The following is a 20,845-nucleotide window of genomic DNA, read 5'->3' on the forward strand; positions in this document are numbered from 1 at the left end:
TGTGAGCCTGGGGCAAACTGCCGTGTCTGTGCACGGACACCGCAGCTCAGCAGGGGAGGGGCAAGAAGACTATTTCCAGAGCAAGCATTTTAACTTTAATAACCCCAACACCATGGGTGGCCAGCAGTGGAGGAGTTTGCCAAAGATCATAGTACGGCAGTGCCTAGAAATACTAAGTAGACACTAGTACCTGGGTCCGAATTTTAATTCGATGGCACTGGAGCACATGAAAGCTGCGCCCAAGGCCACGTGCGCACAACAGACACGCAAACTACACCCTTTGAAAGTGGTTTTAAACCTCCCCCTCTGAAACATTACTACTTTTCAGGCCAGAGGTGGGGTTTTCACCCCAGGTTACTCACAGCAGCCCAGAGAAGGGCTGGGGACGCGGGTGGGGGACGGACACAGACGCCTCCCTCCCACGCCAACCCTCGCACGCTGGAACTTGCACTCGGGCTTAGCTCTAACCCAAACATTGTCATCCGGCGCTCAGCACAGAGCAAGGCACTAAGCATTCGCTCCCCCGTGCAAAAAGTAAATCCCCAATGCAAACAAAAACAAAGAGTGAGGACACTCCAGGTATTTGGGCTGGAGGCTCCAGAGCAAGGACCCACCCGAATCGCACCGTGATCCACTTCCACAAGAGATGGGATTTTTGCAGCAACAGCAGCAGTTACCCGACCGGCGCTTCAGGTGACTTTGTAGCAGGACAGCAAAGGACCGAGCCTCTCCTCCTCAGGCACAAAGCAGCACACTCAGGCCAAGGAGACCTCGCCCAAAGGGAGAGGGTCAGGGAGCGGCTGCATTTCACAAACCTGTTCAGCCTCGGTGCGGTTGGGGTGAACCCGAGAAGCGAGAGCTCAGCACGAACCTTCGCTGTAGGTGTGTCCCTCCGAACCGCTGCGTGATCAGCTCCCGGAGCACAGAGTCGCTCCACAGCAAACCCTCCGAGTGCCAGGGCAGGTCCCAGGAAGAAGAGGGACAAATTGAGCAGCGACCCAGGTTTCTGAGCTGGGCTGGACAGGCAGCTGCAGCCCGCGGTGCTGCCCAGCACTTCCTCGATTCAGAGCAGGGGAGGGAGGAGAAGGCAAAGCAGCCACCGAGAGCTGCTGCTGCTCCTGCCTCAGCCCCAGGAAAGCTCAGAGCACACAGGCCGCTGCCAGCCCACCTCTGCCGAGCAGCTTTCAGGATCATTGTCTGCTTTCTATTCTGTTCTATCCTTCCTCTTGGAGCTTCCTATTATACAGTGGGGGCACCCACCGTGCATTCCTCCCACCCCCATCAGAAAGGGCTCTTCTTTGGCAGCCAAACCTACCTCCAGCTGTTCTTACGCTTAAAAATAGCAATCCCGTCCTGAAGAAAAAGAGGAGCAGCCATACGCAATCAAGATCACATCAAATCACTCCTTTAAGTGAGCAAACTCCCGATTTACATCCCGAGCTGAACACCAATGGGTATTTGTCCTTGTAGCTCTAACGGGGCAGTTGACAAGAGCTACGCGGGAGCACAGCCATCTCTCAGCGGATGCATCTTCTCCCAAGAACTAGTTCTACTCACTGCCACTGTAGTTGGACAAGGACTTCCCACACCTAAATTCCAGGGACTACAGCCCGTCACTGCCAGGTCCACGCGATACAGGCTGCCAGCCGGACCTGCTACCAGCTCATCAAGATAACGCAGCCACAAAGGCCCCAGAGAACTCGCTGCCAGTGCTTGGCTGGGACGCCGTCTACCTGAAGCAGCTTGGATTAGACAGCAATGATTTCCTCTAGTAACACAATACCTTCAGTTTAAAATACCCCCAAATTCCTTGTTTTAAAGGAGGCAGAGACTGTTACTTAGGAGCTCCCAGGCCAGACTATTACGACCCCACGTGTCACCTCTCATTTCTCTCTTTAAACTGCCCGCTTTGCCTCATGCTAATCATTTCTCGTATGTCCCATTAATCCCCTCAAGACCTATCCACTGTCACTAGACCCCTCGGAGCGCATGACCAAAAGTGAACATCGTCCCAAGACGCAGGTGTATCACCGATGGTGGGGCCGAGGGCCGTGATGTACATCTCATTCCTCTTTGAATTGATGCAATGGTTACCAGGCATGGCTAGCTCAGCCTGTAATTAAAATTCCAGCGCTAAGCCCAAAGATACTCCACAGGAAAAGTTGATTGAAAGCAATAATCTTGACCCATTCTGCTGGAGCTTCCTGTTTGAGGGCAATCAGGTGGCCTACCTGCTGATTAATTCATGGAAAGAGAGCAAACACTTTAAAGCAAACAGTGCAGCCTAATGAAAGAACAGAGCAATAAGGAAGCAGGTTTCCAATCACCATAAACCAGAGCTCCGCATCTTGCTCCGGCTGTTTCAGGCACAACTAACACCTGGCAGTTCCAGGGGAATGGGTTTGTTCTCTGTGTCACATCAGGCACTTCACTTGCCTGCGCTGTTCCCTTGTAACCGCTGCTGTCTAAGCCCCACCTTTGCCATTCCAAGCTCCGTTGCAGGGCTAAAAGCTTCAATAAACTTTGTGAGTCTGGTTTGCATCATACAGGTGACTTGAATAACAGGGGGTTTTCCCCTTTTTTATATTTTTAGATTTTTTCCTAGTGCCTCACCAGTGCCTTCCACATTATTTAAGTCACAACACCGCGTACAAACCCCCCTCCACTCGCCTTCCATTAACATCACATCAAAACAATAAGCCAAGTTACCTCCAAGAGCGGTGCGTGTTGCTATCTGAGCCTTCGGGCAGAAGATCCTCCTCCAGAACTAAGTGGCCATTCTCCAGGGGTTGAGCAGCCCCAGGTGATGGTGTGACCTTGGTCCTCTGAAAGCTTCGGAGGCAGAGAGTGCTTGGTGTTCTCAATGCTCAACATAAACTACACGCCTCAGAGGTCAGGAATAAAACTTTATTGTTTTCAGATTTCTTATCTGCGTTCAACTAATCAGTTATCTGTCAAAAGATGTTTGACATAAAGAGGCCAATTGCTCTTAGCTTTTTGAAACAGTAACCAATTAGAAAGTGGCCGCAGTACGAGTTTCACTGGAATCAATCCAGGCACCACACAGATTTGTGGTAGGAAAGCAAGAGTTTGGTTTGCAAACCAAACAGGAGAACAGCTCTCAAAGCGATTTGATATAAAAGCTGAAAAGGAGACAGACGCTCAGATTAACGTACGCAGAAAGAGGTACCGTGAAGCAGATCAACCAGCTGATGCCTGCACCGGTTACTGCACGACCTTTCCTTGTCTAAAAGGAAACAGGCTTCACGGGGAAGAGAAATCTGCCACTCAAGACCATGTTTTCTAGAAATTGGCATCTGATGAATGAATAGTCTTCCACATTTCTTTCAGCTCTACGCTTTCCCTTTCTCTTGTAAAATCCCTCTGGCATCCAGAGGCAAATGGAATTAGCTAGAATACAAGAAATTCCCATTTTGTTTCCACGTGGCAAAAAATAAACACAAACAAGAAGTTCCTCCTCCTTCTTACCTCTTTCTGAGCACAGAGTCCTCTTGAAAGCTGCTTTGTACTTTCAGAACTCACAAATCAGATCAACTTGGAACAAAGAAGCAAACATTCGTATTAAAATAATGGGAATTGTTAATTCCCCCCATTCATCTGACACGCACTTTGCATGGAAAGTTCCCACAACAACAATCCGATCATTTCAAACAGCTCTTCTGTTTCCACCCCTGTTAACTCCAATGCCTAAAAATGGAGAAACAACGCAAAGTCAAGACAACCGGTGCAGAAGAGTTAAGGCAGCTAGAACAAACTGCTGCTTCAGCTTCAAGCTACAGACTGAGTGAAAACCCAAACATTGCTGGTGGAAACTTCCAAATACTTTATTTAGGAACAGTTCTGCCCGTGTGCTGTGGGTTTTTTTTCCCCGTTTAAATGATCACGATTATGAAGTTACCCGCATTTTGAGAGTGCCTATTGCCATAGCACCTGGGCGCTTTATAAAAAAAGCTGTCTGGCATGACAGAGACCATCTATCACCCGAGAACCTACTGGTCTCCTGTTGCTTATTCCTCACTTCAGGTGTAGCTACTGACCGAGGATGAGGAAAAAAGCAACAGATGAACTCCAGAAAATGATCATCTTGTTTTCAGGCAAGGTTTAGATCAGGGACAAAACAAACATTGAGAGACCCAACTTCCCATGAAGAACAAGTAGCTATTTCTAAAGCCACCCATGAAGCTAGTTTCCCAGGAAAAGCCTTGTAGGAATAGGTTCTATACTGTATTTAGGTATTTAAAAAAACATGTCTCAATAAAGAAGGATCCTATCGGCCCAGAGTACAAATTCAGGTTATACTGCACCACAACTGGGGTAACCATTAACATTCGGTAAGGTATTTGCCATCCTTATCGATAAGGAAAGAAGCTCTATTTTGTCATTTCTGAATGTTAATTTTTTAAAAAATACAGAGACTTCTCTTCACGTAACTATATATGCTTCTCAGTGAGGACTGGGAGTCAAAAGGGAAGAGAAGTTAGCCCCCTTGGCTACTGTTTCATAGCCTTCATGTAGGCAGCCTTACCTCGCTGGTTTAGTTCTGCATCTACTTTTGCCTCCGTTTCCCCACCACACCCAGATTTCTAGACCAAAATACCAAATTACAGCATCACATAATGGGGCGGGGGGAGGAATCAAGTTATGCCTATGCCCTGGTCCATGGTAAGTAGATGTGTACCGGCCCTGAACAGGCCACTGGTCACAAAGCAAGCTCCAACTTCTCTGAGCAGAATGGAATTTCTCTGTGCTCCAGATTATTTTCAGCTATTTATGGTGTACGTATGTTTCTGAATAGATTGTTTGTCTTTAATATACTGGGAGAGAATGTAAGTGCACAGACATATACACAGAACACAGGGAAGAAGATGGTAAAACCTCCCTCTGTCGGTTCCAGGTGCAGATATTTGTGTCCTAGAACCTCTTGGAGCTTTTCCTTCAATACAGAATAAAACCTCTGTTCCTCAGGGGGTCCTGGTTAACTTTTGAATCCAAAGATGCCCTTTATATATCCTGTGAGGCCACTCTTGGCCTTCTGCTCCACCTTGTCCTCCAGAGGTGGGAAAGCAACATGATTAAGGGCCAGGTCAAAGAACAAAGGTTTGCATGGAATGGGCTGGAAGCCCGGAGGGAAGTGCACGAGGCTGACTTGCTTGCTGACAAGAGAAGGATCCAGACAGAAAGTCTCAAACCGTTCCGAGAGTGGCTGAAAGAGACCAATGCAGAAACACAAATTAAACACATGTCAAATCAAAGCTGACAAGGGTCAAACAAGCAAAGAGGATTGAGCAGCAACTGAGACAACAGAAGCTGAAGTTCCCTTGTGTGACACATCTTGGGCCCTTGAAAACGATTCGAACCCCTGTCAAAGCGTTGCTACAGAATCTCTGGAAAACCTTCCCATGTGCAGGGAAAAAGCTAAATTTAAAAAAATGAAGATGCCACACTAGAAGCTGCAAGCAGCAGCCTAGTTTCTACCCAAGGAACCCCACCCTGTCAGCCACCTTTAGGACTGGCAGAAGGAAAACAAGCCTAATAAAATCTCTTAAATACACTAGTCGTGACTAAACTCCAATCAGCAGGACATTTCCTGAGTTTTAAGAGACACTCAGCTAACAGATTAAAAGTAATACTCATTAACACTACTGGAATTTGCCTGAGCTTTCAGCTCTTACCTTGCCATCCTTGACCTGAGATGGAGACTCAGTCTCGTGAGTATCATTTGCATCTGCAAAATTGAAGAAAAAGTGGTAAGAGTAACAGGCTGCTAGATCTTGGTGTAAATTAAGACTGTCTCAGGAGTCAGCTGTCCTCTAAGCTTAGCTATGAGCCTTGCTTTCTGGGATACACAAGACAGTATTTTCAGTAGAATCAACTTGCTTTCTAGACTGAGAGGATCACACGTACTCATGTACGGCCAACACAGCTCTCCAGTGACGGAGAGCTTCTCCTTCACATTGTCGTGAGAAGCTCCCGAAAGCAGCACAGATTTTGAGTTCAGCACAAAGCAGCAGATGATGAGAAGACCCCAGTGGGGTCTGTTAAAGCAACAGTAAGGCAATAAAGGACAAGGCAATCCATTACTTACCTTGGGTTTCCAGCAGCAGGCACAGCAAAAACAGGAGCCCAAGAAATTACAAAGTTCATCCGTTCCTCCTAAGTCCCCCTAACCTGGTCAGCACTGCCAAAGAGCAGAACATCACTGCTCTCCCCTTCCTCAGCAGTTCTCCCAGCTAGGCAAAACTGGGATGAGTGAGGCCAACTTGTTTGCAGCAAAAAAATTAAACACTAAACAGAATGTTCTGTGCAGGGTTACCAAAATAGGTGCACATCCTCATGAAGCGTTTTCGCATCTCTGGGCAGGGAGCAAGATGCCAAATGTCTAGTCATCGGTTGCCTAGCTGCACTACACACAGCTAGAAGCAGCTAGAACTCGGGGGGGGGGGAATATTCCAGAGCCTACATAGATCAGAGTGAAGTGGAGAAACATGGAACTTCAGAAATTAAATAAAAGGAATGAAATAGCTGCAGAGGCATTATTCAAGAGACACTAGAGCTCTAGTTGTGCAACTCACCTAATATAGCTGCTGCTTGCAAGGAGTATTTCTCTGCATTGACTTGAGTGATCAGATCCTGAACATCAGGCAGCTCCTAGGTCATTAAAGAAAATTATTTGAGAGCCTGAAATGTGCCAGAGTTTAAGAGTTAGGGCAAAGGTAAAACCTGACAAAGTAAGAACTAAGAAATTAAGTCCTAGTGCCGATAAGCCTTCCCAGAAGAGGAAAAGCTACAGTACAGTCCTTCAGGCACTACGGAAGTAGTATGACAGAAAGTGCAGACGTGAGAAAGTGTGGTAAATTGTTATGGAGTTGTTGCAGCAAGTTACAACTGGCTAGCAAGCGGTCAGTTGAAGCATTTTCACATCACTAGGAAGTCTCTACTATAATGTGTCAAGCAGTCACACTTGTATTACTCTTCTCCCTACTTAAAGATCAGTCTGGAATTGTAATAGTCTGGCATCTAATTAACAATAAATACTGGGACAGATCTTTTTCATAAATTTCAACTCCCTTCTACACACAGGATTGGGTTCCTACCTTCAAACTGTTCGTATAAGCTCCAGCTCCTGACTGAACTTCGCGAGCATATTTCAGCACTCTTTCATATAAAACAAGAGCTTCACTCCATTTCTTTACCAGGACATAGGACTGTGCAATGAAGAAACACCTGCAACAGTAAAGAGTGGCTCATTGACATGTTTGTCATCCATACTTTTTGCCAACTCAAATGACTGATAAGAGAAATTATCAAGAAACACAGGCCAGTTTCCCCTTAGCATCCAGCCTTCATTTCACAAAAGGGCAGAGGAAACTGCATCGAAGCCCTGTACAGCACACAGAGCTCTGAAATAACAACTTTTGAAGATGTAATGCCTGCTAAAGAAAACCTGGCTGTTTCTCAGTCACCTGTAAGCTTTGTACACAAGCGTCTTCAATCCAATCTCTTTTTGGAAGTTCTTGTCCTCTTCTAGGCCAGGAAGCTGTGTCAGTTCCACGAGGTTCTGTGCAAAAAAGAGTCAGAATAACAAATGCAGGAGTTGTTTTCCTCTGGAATCTGCTGGAGTAAGAGAAAGCTGCCCTCTTTAACAAGTCAACAGTACACTCCCATGGAAATAGTTTCCAGTTTTTCTAATTATCAGAACGCTAACCTTGCGAAGGACACTCATTGAAACTTGTGCAAGTCTGCCCTCAGGACAGATTTCCTGACACAAACAGGAATTAGGACAAAGACTCCTCAGATTTCACATGAAGTAATTCTTTCATAAGGCATTTCCCTTTCCCGTTCACAACTGCTTCAGCGACAGGCTCCCACAGTTAATTGAAAATTTATGTGAGAAATTAAGAAACTGCTTATGAAGAAGGACATTTTAAGTATTTTTAGCTGCTGTTTTCTCTGGCCAGCAGAAACTAAGGCAGCTATCAGGGTGCTGCATAAAATAGTCAGAAAAACTATTTCAAAACTGCATTAGAGTGTAAAACCAAGGGCATCCATTCTAGCAGCATTTTCTGTTCACAACTAAAAGGATTTATTTGTGCTTCATGTAGATGTTGAACATCTTCAACAAGGTTACTGCAGGCACTGAGCTGCTCTTCAGGCTTCATGGGCAGTTCACTTGCACTGCTATATCTTCTACAATAACTTTTTTTACCAAAGTTCTCCAGTTAGTCTGAAGAATTAGATTTGTTTTCCCAGCATTACCTGCAAAATGATATCGTAAAGACGGATTAGGTCCTGAGGCCGTGGTGTGCGCTTGCCATCCTCTTCTGACCGCTGCTGCTGCAGCAGTGCCTTCTGCAGAGACTTTGCCATGCTTTCATTGCGCTTGATGGCTGTTGACAGCTTGATGTAAGTCAAATAACTAAAACCATAAAAGATAAAATACCATTAGCAGACTGTCAGAACTACTCAGACATTAATCTTTGTTCTGAAAAAACCTCCTCCCCCCAGTCTAACTGATACTAGTAGGGGAAGAAACATCTGAAAGGTCAACATGAGAGTCTTAAGTAAAATGTTTTCAAAGCTGCATGAATCAGATCTTTAACCGTACAGTCATCCTTTGAGATCCGAGAGGCCCAGAACAAAAACCCCATAAAACAAAACCAAACAAAAATAAAATCTTGACATAAGAGCATGACTTCTTCACGTTAGTACAGGCAGCAATGTTTGCCTATTACCTGTGTAAGTACTGGATGTTGGACACCTTCCCAGAATCATTTTCCAGAGAGTGTTCCCGCTGCTTCTGCAGAAATTGGGGACAAAACACTGCATGATTTACTTAAAACTGGCAGCTGAGGGAAGAAAAGATCAGAAACAACTCAAGGTTTGGGTAAATCACGGAAGTTATAACAGACTTCCGGGCAAAAGAATGAGGGCTTCTACATTGCTATTCACCCTCTCCAGTTCTGAAGAGAATAAAATCAAAGGTGGTAGACTGTTTTGCAGCTTTCTATTAAAGAAATCCCAGCCACTTTTACTGATAAGCAAGTTTAACAATAACAAATCAGTCCCAAAGAAACACTGTGTTGCTGAAAGTAGAAACACTAATGTTTGCTGCTTACCTGGTCCGGTTTCAGATCTTCCCGAACAGCCTGAATGGCATCTCTACACTCACTGAGTAAAGATTCAAACAGACGTTCCTTTGTCTCCTCATTTTCTGCCTAAGAGCAAAGGAAAGTTAAGACAGGTATCTATTAGAAATTTTTGTATTTTGCATCCCATGATGCAAGAATTAACTGAGGAGATTAAACAAAGTTTCTCCCACATTACAGCTGTAAGATCCATGGGTAGCTAGAACTCAAACCTGTACCTGTCTGCAATATGTTCTAGGGGGCAAACTGCCAGAAATTGCGGGAATCTGGTCAGTGCTGAGAATTTAGCGGCACTGAAGGCCTAGCACACACAGCTCTGATCGCCTCATCCCTGCAACAGCTGCCTTCCCAGCAACTCCCTTCCCTTCCAGGATGGCACCCACATTGCTCCGAGAACAGCTGAGGTTGGACTGCACTGTGGGAAAGGCCCAGCAACAGAAGAGCTGAGCATTACTGAACCGGCAAACTACCAATGCAGACTGCTCTTGTTATGCTGATTTAACTTTTTTCATGTGGTAAGAACATGTAGATGATTATCTTTTCTACACTCCCACTCCAGTAATGCTCACCGTGGCAATAATTTGCTTGTTTGAAGCATTTTTTAAACTAACCCTGTATTTTAGTAGCAGGAGTGACTGAGTGCTTTTCTGCTGTCACCACAAGGTTTCTCAAAAAAACCCATGAAGCAGCTTCTGGCCTTCTGCCCCAAAACCAAAAATTGAAAATACCTTTTTAAAAACAAGTTGAAGCCTGATCTCTGCCTAATGGACTGGCATATCATGCACCCAGTTAAACAATGCACCCAAACCCAAACTCAACTTCCATTCAGGTGACTGAGAAGGTAACCAGATGGGGATCGCAAGACTCTTACTGATTCGGTAAAAGAAAACTGCCCAGAAACAAACCTCAACCATAGCAATCAAAAGAGGGATTACAGCGTATCAGCACTGTGTTATACCACTTCCATGTCATGTAATAGCATGAGATGAACATCGCTGCAACAAATTTGCAATTGTCCAAATGAATAAAAAACTGTCTAAAAACACGCTTGCTTATCTTCAGTAGAGCTCTACAGTCTCTGCCTCTCCTCTTTTCAGGTTTGCAAACCCATTAAGGAATGTTATTTTTACTCCCTCACAAAGCCTCAGGTATCTTGACCCGAGATGAAGGCGGTTTTTTGGGTTTGGTTTTTTTTTTTCTTTTTGAGATTTGCTGCAAGAATTTTTAAGACTAACTACTGAGAATAACCAGAGACGAGTCTGACAGCATTCTCAACCTCACCCAGAGGAGCACAGCAATTTCACTGTATGCACAAAAATGAAAACAGACATAGCTAGATCATCAGTCAAGTACAAACAAGGAAAGGGCTGGGCCATGCAATGAAACAAAGGCTTTCCTTTCTAAGCAAAGACTCCTAAGGTTAAAATGATTCTATGTATAAATATTCATATGTTCTGATTTGGGAGATACCAGATCATAAAACTGAGATACAAGTGCTACGGCTGGTGATTCAAATGCCCTGATAGAACAGCACAGGTTCAGTCTTAAAAGAGATCCAGGGAACTGATCCCACTGAACCAACCCACTTCTGAAAGTCTAGGAGTGCTCATTTCTAATTTTTAATTTGTTCTAAATCATTGTGTATCATCTCTGAAAGTTATTACCACCCATTTTTGCTACAGTCCTAGTTACCAGAGATGACCACAGAATCCTTGAGACAATACCAGATAGGAGCACACTTCTTATTGAAAATACCTTTTTAAAGTGCTCATTTCTTATTTTTAATTTGTTCTAAATCATTGTGTATCATCTCTGAAAGTTATTACCACCCATTTTTGCTACAGTCCTAGTTACCAGAGATGACCACAGAATCCTTGAGACAATACCAGATAGGAGCACACTTCCGTCGCTTTGCCCTTTAGCCTTCTCGCTCCTACCTGGCTGGAGTCAATGGGCCCTTGAAGTCATGCATTCAAGTCTACAAAAGGGCTGACATAAGTAATTTTAAACTTGGATTCGTATTTCAGTTTGGCTTATTTGTTCTGTTTCTCCCGTTACCAACAAGACACTGAAGGCAATGAGATAATTGTGCTGAGAATCTCCATTTTTACGGAAAACACACGTGTGTTTGCTTCTAATCAAACCCTGAAGAGCACTGCTGTTACGTCAGGGTTTCAACTTAGTGAAGACTAGCAGAAAGGTGACAAAGATCCCAGGAACCACCACAATACCTTTAGCTGAAGCTGGACTGCCCATCACAGCTGACACAGCAACTGCAGAACTGCTTTCAAAAGGCCAAGTTTTAGCCCCCTGGGAATGTAAATACTACTGCTGTGCGCTCAGCTCTCACCATTACTAGTTGCGATCCAGTACCACAAAACTCCTCCGTTTAGTCAGAGCTTCCAAGGAACACAAAGCAAGACGAAAACAAGTTCAGATCACTGTTCTGCCACAGCTTTATGGAACAAAGAGGGCAACTAAACTGAAAAGGTCCAACTGCTAGCCTGGCAGGACAGAAATTACATGAGGGATCATTGAACTCTAAGCTGCACTTCCACCTGCTGGCCATACTAACGTACTACCTACAAAAAAAATAAATTCAGCGACATACAATTCATAACATTATGACAAGACTGGTTAACAATAGTGTTTCCTACCCAGCCGTATCCTGTTTACCCTACTCACACTATCTCCCGCTTGCCTTATACCTTCGTAGGGTTTTAATTTTATCATTTAAATTTCTATTTATCATCATTATTCTCCTGGTGATAAATGTTTTTTGATGCTGCAAAAAGCCCATCTTTAGTGGCAACAACTGTTACTAAAGATCCTTTCACTGCCTTTTCAAACAGCAAGGGTGCTGTATGCAGCCACTGGGAAGCAGAATACACCACCTGGGCACCATTTCGAAGGAAAAAGCTCCATGTGGAAAACTTGGCTGCAATACTAAAGACATTCATAGCGTGAGGCACTGCAAGTGTTTAAAAACTGTTACATTTGAAATTAATTTACATCCTGACATTTAGTAATCCTTTTCCTGCTTTTGAGGCTTTGCATAAGTCAAGAGGAGAATGCTATCTCATAGCACCTGCTTCACCTGGCAAATTGCTTTTTGTTGCTGCCAGAAGGTGATCAATACGTATCTTTTTTCTTTTGGTTGCTCTGAAGTTGGAGCATTTCAGCAAGATACTTAAAGAAATGACAGCAGTAATTCAAACCCAGTTACTCTTAAAATTGTAACCTTCACTTCCAAGTGACTTACAAATAATAATGGTTATCACCCTGCCGCTGAAAGGTAGCACTTCCGGGCAGCAGAGTGTTCAAAAGAGCAGTGATAGTCAGAACAGATCTCCCAGACTACCACTCTGTAGATTGCGGGAGCTGTCCCCAACTGACACTTCAGCTTTGGGTTATAGTCAATATTCCTACTTTTACTTTTAGCCTTCCAACCCCAAGTTTGAGAAAGAGATTATTCAAAAGCTTTTAGTATCATGTATTACCTTGCACATTGAAGGAAAGAGGACAGCTAAAACACCGACACCGGAGATGGCTTCTGGGTTACCTGAACGATTGCTGCTTCGTTGTCAGCCAGCCCCAGCAAGAAGATCCTCACTTTGTCTATCTTCACCGGAACAGTTCTTCCTCTCCATTCCACCTCGCTCATTGTGGCTGCCTGCTTTGCTCGAGTTTGGGTAATCAGCGCCTGTGGAGAACGGACTGAACTTATGAGCTTGAACTTTAAGGTATCCAAAATTGAACCATTCAAATTCACATTAGACTTGACTATTTTGAAATCAAAGGGCTTTTTAGGAAAGTGTGGTTTCCCACAGAGCCCAGGCTTGCTTGCTCTCTTCCGATATGTTTTGGCTCTTGAGTGGTGTGCTGCAGCAACATTTACGCTCAACAGAGTGATAATGAATGTTTCAACTCGAAGCATGCAAGTAAGTTACCTCCAGTTTTTCTGCAAGAAGACCTTCAGTGCCACCAGACCTCAGTCTCATCTGCATCAACTCATTCATAGCAGACTGGTCACCTGAGAGAATTGACAAATCAAGATCATATTTCCATCGGAGTTCACAAATTATTTTAATATAGAAAAGCTCATCAATAGATTTTATACCGGCAATTTAGAGACAAAGGGGATAAATTTGCAATTTCATTCTGACTTCATAAGCAAACTACTGCCAACTGGTATTTTGTCTTTTTACACAAAACCGCATGCACTGTTGCAAAATAAGTATATTTCTCCACTGCTAAACTGACCCAGAATGCGTGCAGAATTTGCCCAAAATATTATGGACTCACTGCAATGTGACTTAGACCAGTATTTAACTATCAAGTCAGTATTCCTTTCCTGTGAACAAGCCTTGCTCTTTGTTGGAGATTAGGTACCCCCCTTTTCCTTACCAATATTATAGGCACAGTAGCGAATGTTGGGTGAGATCTCTTCCACACGCTGGTTATACAGTACAGCTTGTTCTTCTGTGAAAGCATTGGCCAGTTTTTCATATATGGTCCTAGAGGAAAGAATAAATATTAACACTGCAGTATGTGTCGTCTGGTGAGATGCTATCTTAAGGGAAGAGTTTGTGTCTCTACTCTGGAGGATGCAACTTCTTCAGCAGTACCTCCCAGTTAAGTGCACAATTAACTAAACAACTCAGAGTTGCTCTACATACACTATATAAACTTACTAGACTGATCCAATACTATTTACTGAGTGAAGTTGGGGAACTCACTTGCATTTGTTGAAAGCCTCCATGGCTGCCTTCCACTCCTGGTGTTCAAAACGAAGCATTCCTGTGAGGTAAGCCATGTATGCCTGCAGACAGCGCAAGGGCAAGTTAATTTCCCCAAGACCAACAGCCTGGTTTGCACAACCTTTAGTATGGAGGCTGCTGCGACGCCTACAGTAAGCGATTAAGCCTTGCCCTTTTCACTTGGTCTTCCCACAGAAGACAACTGATTTGGATTACGTGTTACTAGCTACCTACCTTTTTTTCTTTTAACTGACATTGCTACATTTCTAAGGAGATGAAAGCAAAGATGTTTCTTGCTTGTTATGCAATCAACACGGCCCACTGATGTCACAAAACTTTTTTTTTTTTCTTCTTCCCCAGCTACCAATAATGGCAGTTAAGCCATCTGTAGCCATAAATAAGCTACAAAATGCCAGTTTTAATTAACCGGGTACCACTGCAGCCCCTTGTTCAAAGAGGCTGGTGTCACAACATAGTCACTTTCTGTGTTCCAGGAACCGAAGCCACAAGTCTTGTGTTCTAGGTGGCTACTTTAGGGCATTTAACAAACAGGTAACTCAACAGATAAGCATAGTTTCTTAGGCTGTGTTGCATCATCTTAGCCTCCCTCAATTCTTTTTACTTTTATTAAACATACTGCTCTTCAAAGCAAGGACAATCATTTGATATGCTTAATCAACTTCTAAACACCAGGTCCTCATCTTGGCTGGTGTCACTGGTTATTTCTGCAATTCCAGCAGCTGCATTAACAGTAAGTCCAAGCTATTCAAAGGGAGACATTATCCAGTTCAAGAATCAGTCAATTTTGATTATCTATTGCTAGATGAGAATAATCTCTTCACCCAAAATCCAAAGGTTTCTCGTTCAGCTTTTTGCTGTAAAACAAGATCAAAGTATCAGTGGTTACCTGAGCTTCCAGCTTTGTTTTGGCATCCACTCTGTTACTTTCACACAGTCGCTCCAGCTCCTCAGCGTGTTTCACAGCTTTGCGCAGGCGAGACAGCAAGTGAAATCGTTTGCGAGGCTCTGTGTTTGCTTCCTGTTTCAGCTGCATGGCATAACTCCAGGCTCTCTCTGCATCCATCAGAATCAACAGCAAATACCTGTGGGGCAGACGAAGATAAAAAAATGATGACATTCAAACGAAGTATTACCACATCACCACTAGTTCTTTGCCATGTTACCCATGCAAAGTTGGGTAACAAAAGTTCAGCTTGGTTAATAAGAGGTAGATGCTTTTATTTCTTAACATTCTAAGCGCACAAAGTCGTATCACCTCTGTTTTCTACTGTATTTCTCACTAGAGAAGTGTAATCACCCAACTGAGGAAGAGAATTTGGTATCACTCTGTAGCACCACAGACATTGTGAAGACAAAAGGATTTATCATTTTAGGTTGCTCTTCAAACTGGTTGAACATGGGTAAACGTGTCTGTTTTCCCACCAGCTAATGCATCTGGCTTCTTAACAATGCAGGTGAAGACAGCATCATGTTTTCTTTGCCCCACAAGAAAAGATGAGACAGCAGACATTTCAAGTGCTTCTAAAAGCCAGGAAATGAGCCCAAGATCCTGGCTATTCTCCGCATATTCTATCAGACAAGCATTCTACCAAATTTTGAAAATCTAAGTAAAACTTGCAATCCAATATTTCTGTTCAAAGGGAAGGGATTATGTCTCCAACCACAACAGCTACACCATTTACATTATCAGCATTCACATGGCTACCTTGCAACAGATCTGAATAAGCATTTCCTCTTTAATATCAAAGTAATTTACTGATTATGAAAAGAACCCATTTTAGCAACTACGAGGGAAGAGAAGGAACTGGCTGTTGCTGCTCCCTCTTCTCCCACTTGTTCACATGATGAAGCAGGATCTAAGCAGTGCCTCTTCCCCCCCGAACTTTCATCTTTTATTAGTATCAACAACGCACATCTCTGAAAAGAAACATTTTTGATTATATTGTACAGTTTTCCACCACACCCACATGAAAATAAATTACTGAAATGAAAGAAACTATTCACTAATATACTGAATGCTCGATGCCATCCAGTGACTGTACCTGTTGTCTGAGAGAATCTCTTCAGTCACTTTCTTCCCAGTGAACTTATGCCTGTTTCCCATCTTGAAGTTGAGAGTTTTTCGGAGCCGCCTTAGCCTACGGGAGCAATAACCCCTAAAGAAAAGACGACCACAGTCAGTTTGGCCAAAGAACAACTTTGTTTCTGTTTACTGCCCTCTCCAACCAGAAAAAAAGGACTAAAGGCTGTGACAGGCAACGCTTTAACAACCAAGAACCCCATATACGACATACGGTAAGAGGTAGTTCAGAAACTACCTGTAAACCAGCGGTTAATAGAATACAAGGAAGGTAAGATGACACGTAATAATTCCCGATCTTGAAAAATCAGAATTATGTTCTCCTTACTGTCTAATCACTTTATGTACATTTATTGAAAACTCAGTTCTGGAATAGTATAGTGATTATCAGCGAGGCGTTAACAAACAAGCTCTCAAAGGGCAACAGAGAAACAAGAGCCGGTCTGTATCCTCCTAAATGGAACAGTCACAGCACATTACATCTAATGAAAAAAAAAGCGTACACCGCTTCACGTGAAGCAACCTGTCAAGGGGTACTTACTTGCCAGATCGTTTTTGCTGCCTGCTACAGTGGGTTTACATTTTAAATAAAATAAGCCAAGTCACACCAGTAACTCCAAGACATCCACAGTGTTTACTGACCTGTATCTCTGGAAGTCTCCATGTCGCAAACCGTGCTGCTGCTGAGACTCCTTCACAATCTGAAGGACTGCGATTTGCGTTAAGGCAGATTGACAGTACAGGCTGTTAGCAGTTTTTCATTCTACCCCAAAATAACGGAAGGGAACTCTGTAGTTTCCATTAAGCAAATGCCCTTTGAACAGGGGAGCACCCAAAAGCTTCCTAAAAGCCCACAGGTGAGGGAACTGACGGTCCTAAAAGACCTCACGACTCCACTGCTTACTTCAGAGCTTTATGACTATTATCAAGGCCAGGACTAAGACATACCACAAGTGCCTCCTCTTACAGACCACCACAAGAGTCCTGTTGTTATTAGAGCTCATTTCAGGATAATAAGCTATGCTGACAGACACATCTAGGCTAATATAACCGGCTGCCCTAGCTACGCTACACCGCCCCCCCAATCACACTCGTGACACAGGTTTTTTTCGGCAAAACTGAAGTACAGAGAGAAGCTTTCCTGCCCTTAAACATCCCACCTCTCAGCAAAAGGACAGAAGTACACTGAGTAGAACCACTGCTGCCTTTCTGACACAGCCTTCCACAAACAAACTGCTTTCTGAATACCGAGACCCTCATAAAAAGAGCTTTTGGGAAGTATTCAGGGGGCTTATTTTCTACTCGATTTTTCAACACGTTTCTAGCTTTACTGTGTATTACTGTAACAAGTACACCGTGACGGAAGGCACTGGCCTGTGACTTGCGATAGCATCGCTCCATGATTTCCATCCAGTCTCTGCATTCTTTAGCATATTTGCTGATTTCTGTGCATCCTGTATTTACTTTATTCACTTAGTTACGCTACCAAAATCATGCTGTATTCTAGTAAATCTACTGATGTTATTAATTCAGTTTACAAGGCAAAGTTTTTATTTTGTGAAAGAAAATCTCTATCATAAATATAAAATCTGTGTTGTGTGTATTTATATCCCAAAATTTTCCTTCTAAGCTTTACCAAGAAGCCTTAAAAAACCCCACAGAAACAAAGCCAGACTATACAATGACCCCATCAAAAGAAACACTATTACTACAGCTAGAGAAAAAGAAACCACCAGACTTTTCAAGTTTAAAATGGCAGATCTCTATCAAAGTGTTTTATTATAATTACACCTAAAAGAAAGCGTCTTTAGTTTAGGTATTAAAAACCTGCATCAACAGTTATTACACTGAATTAGCTTGCATCTGTGGAACAAACAAGTCAAACTGCAATGCCTCAACACAGCTCGGGGCACACACTCCCCATCCTTGCTGTCTACCCAAGATTTTTTTCAGACTACCTTTCAGCCTATGCAGTTACTCACTGAATTCATACGCCCCATTTTATTTACCTTTTCACTGACTTACATATTCCTAACATTACCAGGGCAATTACTATTTCCGCATCTTACTCTACAGTTACTGACTTTACAACACCTGCCATATGCTAAATGGAAAACTGCAACCTTGTTTCAGTTGGGTTTTCCTCTTACCCAGAAGATAAAACTCAGCTCTGTCACAGCTGTGCAGCTGGACTAGTTTCACATGAAAGTTTCACATACAAAAACGCCATGAGCTTACATGCCACATCAGATTTTAAATGTGCTAAATCTAGAGAAGCTGTTCTATCATCTCAGTGTACCTGTTAGATTTATTTTATCTACTATTGCCCGCTTCAAACATTAATATTACCACCAGATTACTGACAGCCTGCTCTTATCTACAGCACGCAGCCTAGCACAGGGTTCTGCTTTGAAGGCTGACGACAGCTGTCACGCGCTTCGGAAAGAGAAGCTGCAAAGGTAAAGAATAAATCCACGATTCAGAGATGCAAAGCTGACTCCCCGATATCATCCACATCAAAGCCTCGCCGCCAGGGACGGCGTGGGTGCCTCCGGGTTAGCCCAGACCGCCGCACCGACACTCTCTCACGCCGGCATCGCCCGGCACCTCCGGGGCCCCGACCCCAGGGCTCACAGCCCGGCTCCCACCTGAGGCACGGGTCAGCGCGGCCTGGGCGGCCCCGCCGCCCTCAGCGCCGCCTCTGCACAGGGGCAGGGGAGCCTCCGCCGTCCCGCCCGGCCCTCTCCCGCGGGGAAGCAGGGGCGGCCGTGCCCGCCCCCCCCCCCCCCCGGGCCTGCGAGCCCCCGCGCTCCCCACAGCGGCCGCCACCTCCCCCCGCCGCCCACGGGGCCGGGCCTGCCACGTCCCCCCGCCACCGCCGCGGCGTAGGATGCTCTCCAGGCCCAGGCTGTCGCCGAGGCTGCCGGCCTGCGGCCCCGCCGGCCTCTCGTTCTCCTTGTTCTCCTTGTTCTCCTCCGCGCCGCCGCCGCCTCCTCCTCCTCCTCCTCCTCCCGCCCCGCCGCGGCCGCCGCCGCCGCCGGCGCCCTGCCGCTCCGCCGCCATCTTGCGCCCGGGCCGCCGCCGCCGCGCTGCATCATGGGCCGGGGGAGGAGAGGCGCGCGCCGAGGCCGTGGCGAGCGCGGCCGCCGCGGGGGCAGACGGGATAGGGGAGGACCCGGGGCGGGGGGCTGGCCCCCAGGAGCGGGGCTGCGGGCCCCCAGGCGGGACTAGGGGGCTCACGCAGGATTTGGATACAAAGGTCCCTCCTGCCCTTGCCCCCCTCATCCATCCCGGGGCTAACACCCCCCCAGCCCCATGCCCCTCCTCTGCCCCGAAGCTGATCCCCCGCCCCCCCCCCCCCCCCCGTCTCCTTCACCCACCCCCGGGGCTGATCCCCCAGCCCCCAAATCAGCCCCCAGAATCGGGCCCCCAGCCCTCACCCCCTCCTCTGCCCCAGGGCTGACCCTCCAGGCTGCAGGGTCACCCCCCCAGCCCTGTCCCCCTCACCCACACCTGGGGCTGATGCCCCAGGGCCACCCCCCAGCCCTGTCCCCCTCACCCACCGGGCCTCCCCCTATCCCTGCTCAACCCCTGGCTAAAGGGCTGGCTCTGCCCTGCTCAGCACCAGCCAGGCAGCTGAAACTCAGTGAAACCGTGTCTTTCCTAGTAAAATAAGTGTGATTTGGGGATGTAGGTTTGGAGGCCCTAATGAAAAGTTGCTCTGCAGGGCTGGCTCTGAGGTTTTCACCGCCATGAGCTGGCTGAACCGACCGGAGGAGGCTCGAGCAAATGGCGGCACCTTCATTACCCAAAGCATCCCAGGAAAGGACTGAGGACATGTCCACGGCTGCAGGCTCGGCCACAGCCCTGCGAAGCCGGGAATCCTTGCAAACCCAGACGGTGCCTGAGCTGAGATGGCTCACGCCAGGCTGCTGAGGGACAAAGGCAGATGCACCCACCCTGGTCCTCAAACACCCCCCCAGCTGCCTGTTTCTGGGAGTAGCGACATGTCAGGCACTGCGGGACCAGTTCCTGCGGGGCGATGCTGTACCCGGCCGGTGCAGAGCCGTCCATGCTGCTGCGGCAGTCCCAGGGGAGCCTCTCCCTCCCTTAGCACGTTCCCGGGACACCTTGGAGCGTGCTGGTCTGGGCAGCCCCAGGGTTTAAACTCCCCCAGGCCAAGCACTAGCCAAAACCTCCCACCTCCAGCCACAGCACCTGTAGGGTGGGCAGGGAGCACCTTTACCCTGTCTGATTGTATACCTGGTAAAAGAAGAGACCCTCTGTTGTTATTTAAAAGCCCCTAATGCCACCAAATCCAGGAGCACTTCCCTGCAGCTATTTAAAGGTTTAAACCCGAGGGAAGCAGTTAAGACCAGGTCCTCTTGCACAAGGGGTTTAAATATTTGAATCAAGCTTAGTGATACCTCTTAGGGACAAACACTAAGCTGTTTTCTGAATACCTACTATCCTAAATACTTCTGCAAACATAGCCCTTAACACCGAGCATTACAAGCTGCTCCCATAGCTGCTCCCGCTGGGCTCAGCCCCCCCAGACCCATCCCTGCCAGCCCAGGGCTCTGCCTGCCTTAGGGGCCAGCGAGGCTGGCTGCAGTTTGCTGCTGCCATGCTACAGCAAGCAGCAGTTTTTGCTCCTCTCCCCTTCAGAGGGCTCAGCTACCACCTCTCATTTCTGATTTCAACGCTCTCCTTCCCTCTTGTGGACAGGAAAGCTCAAAGAGGAAAAAGAAAACCCGAGTCCTCAAGCTGCAGTTTTCCGTTGCAAATCTTTTAAGCCATTTCTGTCTGCTCTGGGT

At 45.9% G+C, this 20,845-nt stretch overlaps 2 protein-coding genes across 2 annotated transcripts in view; both read right to left on the reverse strand.

Annotated features, from left to right (window-relative positions):
- Window positions 1-1,365, reverse strand: part of EVPL (envoplakin) — a 34,871-nt gene extending 33,506 nt beyond the window's left edge. Inside the window, exon 1 of the mRNA XM_076353673.1 lies at window positions 1,316-1,365. The gene's annotated coding sequence lies outside the window, so the exon portion shown is untranslated. The remainder of the gene's footprint in view (window positions 1-1,315) is intronic.
- Window positions 1,366-3,820: 2,455 nt separating this feature from the next.
- SRP68 (signal recognition particle 68) lies at window positions 3,821-19,091 on the reverse strand. Its single transcript, XM_076353589.1, has 16 exons — window positions 18,923-19,091; window positions 16,671-16,737; window positions 15,991-16,104; window positions 14,835-15,030; window positions 13,907-13,989; window positions 13,575-13,684; window positions 13,118-13,200; window positions 12,730-12,870; window positions 9,138-9,236; window positions 8,754-8,818; window positions 8,278-8,437; window positions 7,485-7,579; window positions 7,116-7,245; window positions 6,594-6,669; window positions 5,694-5,746; window positions 3,821-5,224 (listed from the first exon to the last, which is right to left on the reverse strand). The coding sequence occupies exons 1-16, from the start codon at window positions 19,089-19,091 to the stop codon at window positions 4,997-4,999; spliced, it is 1,869 nt and encodes a 622-aa protein (XP_076209704.1). The 3' UTR covers window positions 3,821-4,996.
- Between the last annotated feature and the right edge of the window lie 1,754 nt (window positions 19,092-20,845).

Source organism: Aptenodytes patagonicus, chromosome 16 (assembly GCF_965638725.1).
Source record: "Aptenodytes patagonicus chromosome 16, bAptPat1.pri.cur, whole genome shotgun sequence".
NCBI classification, from domain to species: Eukaryota; Metazoa; Chordata; class Aves; order Sphenisciformes; family Spheniscidae; genus Aptenodytes; species Aptenodytes patagonicus.

Bases quoted from the DNA above. Each gene is read 5' to 3' on its own strand.
- SRP68 (XM_076353589.1), bottom strand. From the start codon at position 19,091: ATGGCGGCGGAGCGGCAGGGCGCCGGCGGCGGCGGCGGCCGCGGCGGG. The intron at 16,105-16,670 runs GTCAGTAAACAC...TCTTTTCTTTAG, and splicing joins GGAGACTTCCAGAGATACAG to GGGTTATTGCTCCCGTAGGC. The intron at 9,237-12,729 runs GTAACCCAGAAG...CTTTGCTCTTAG, and splicing joins ACGAAGCAGCAATCGTTCAG to GCAGAAAATGAGGAGACAAA.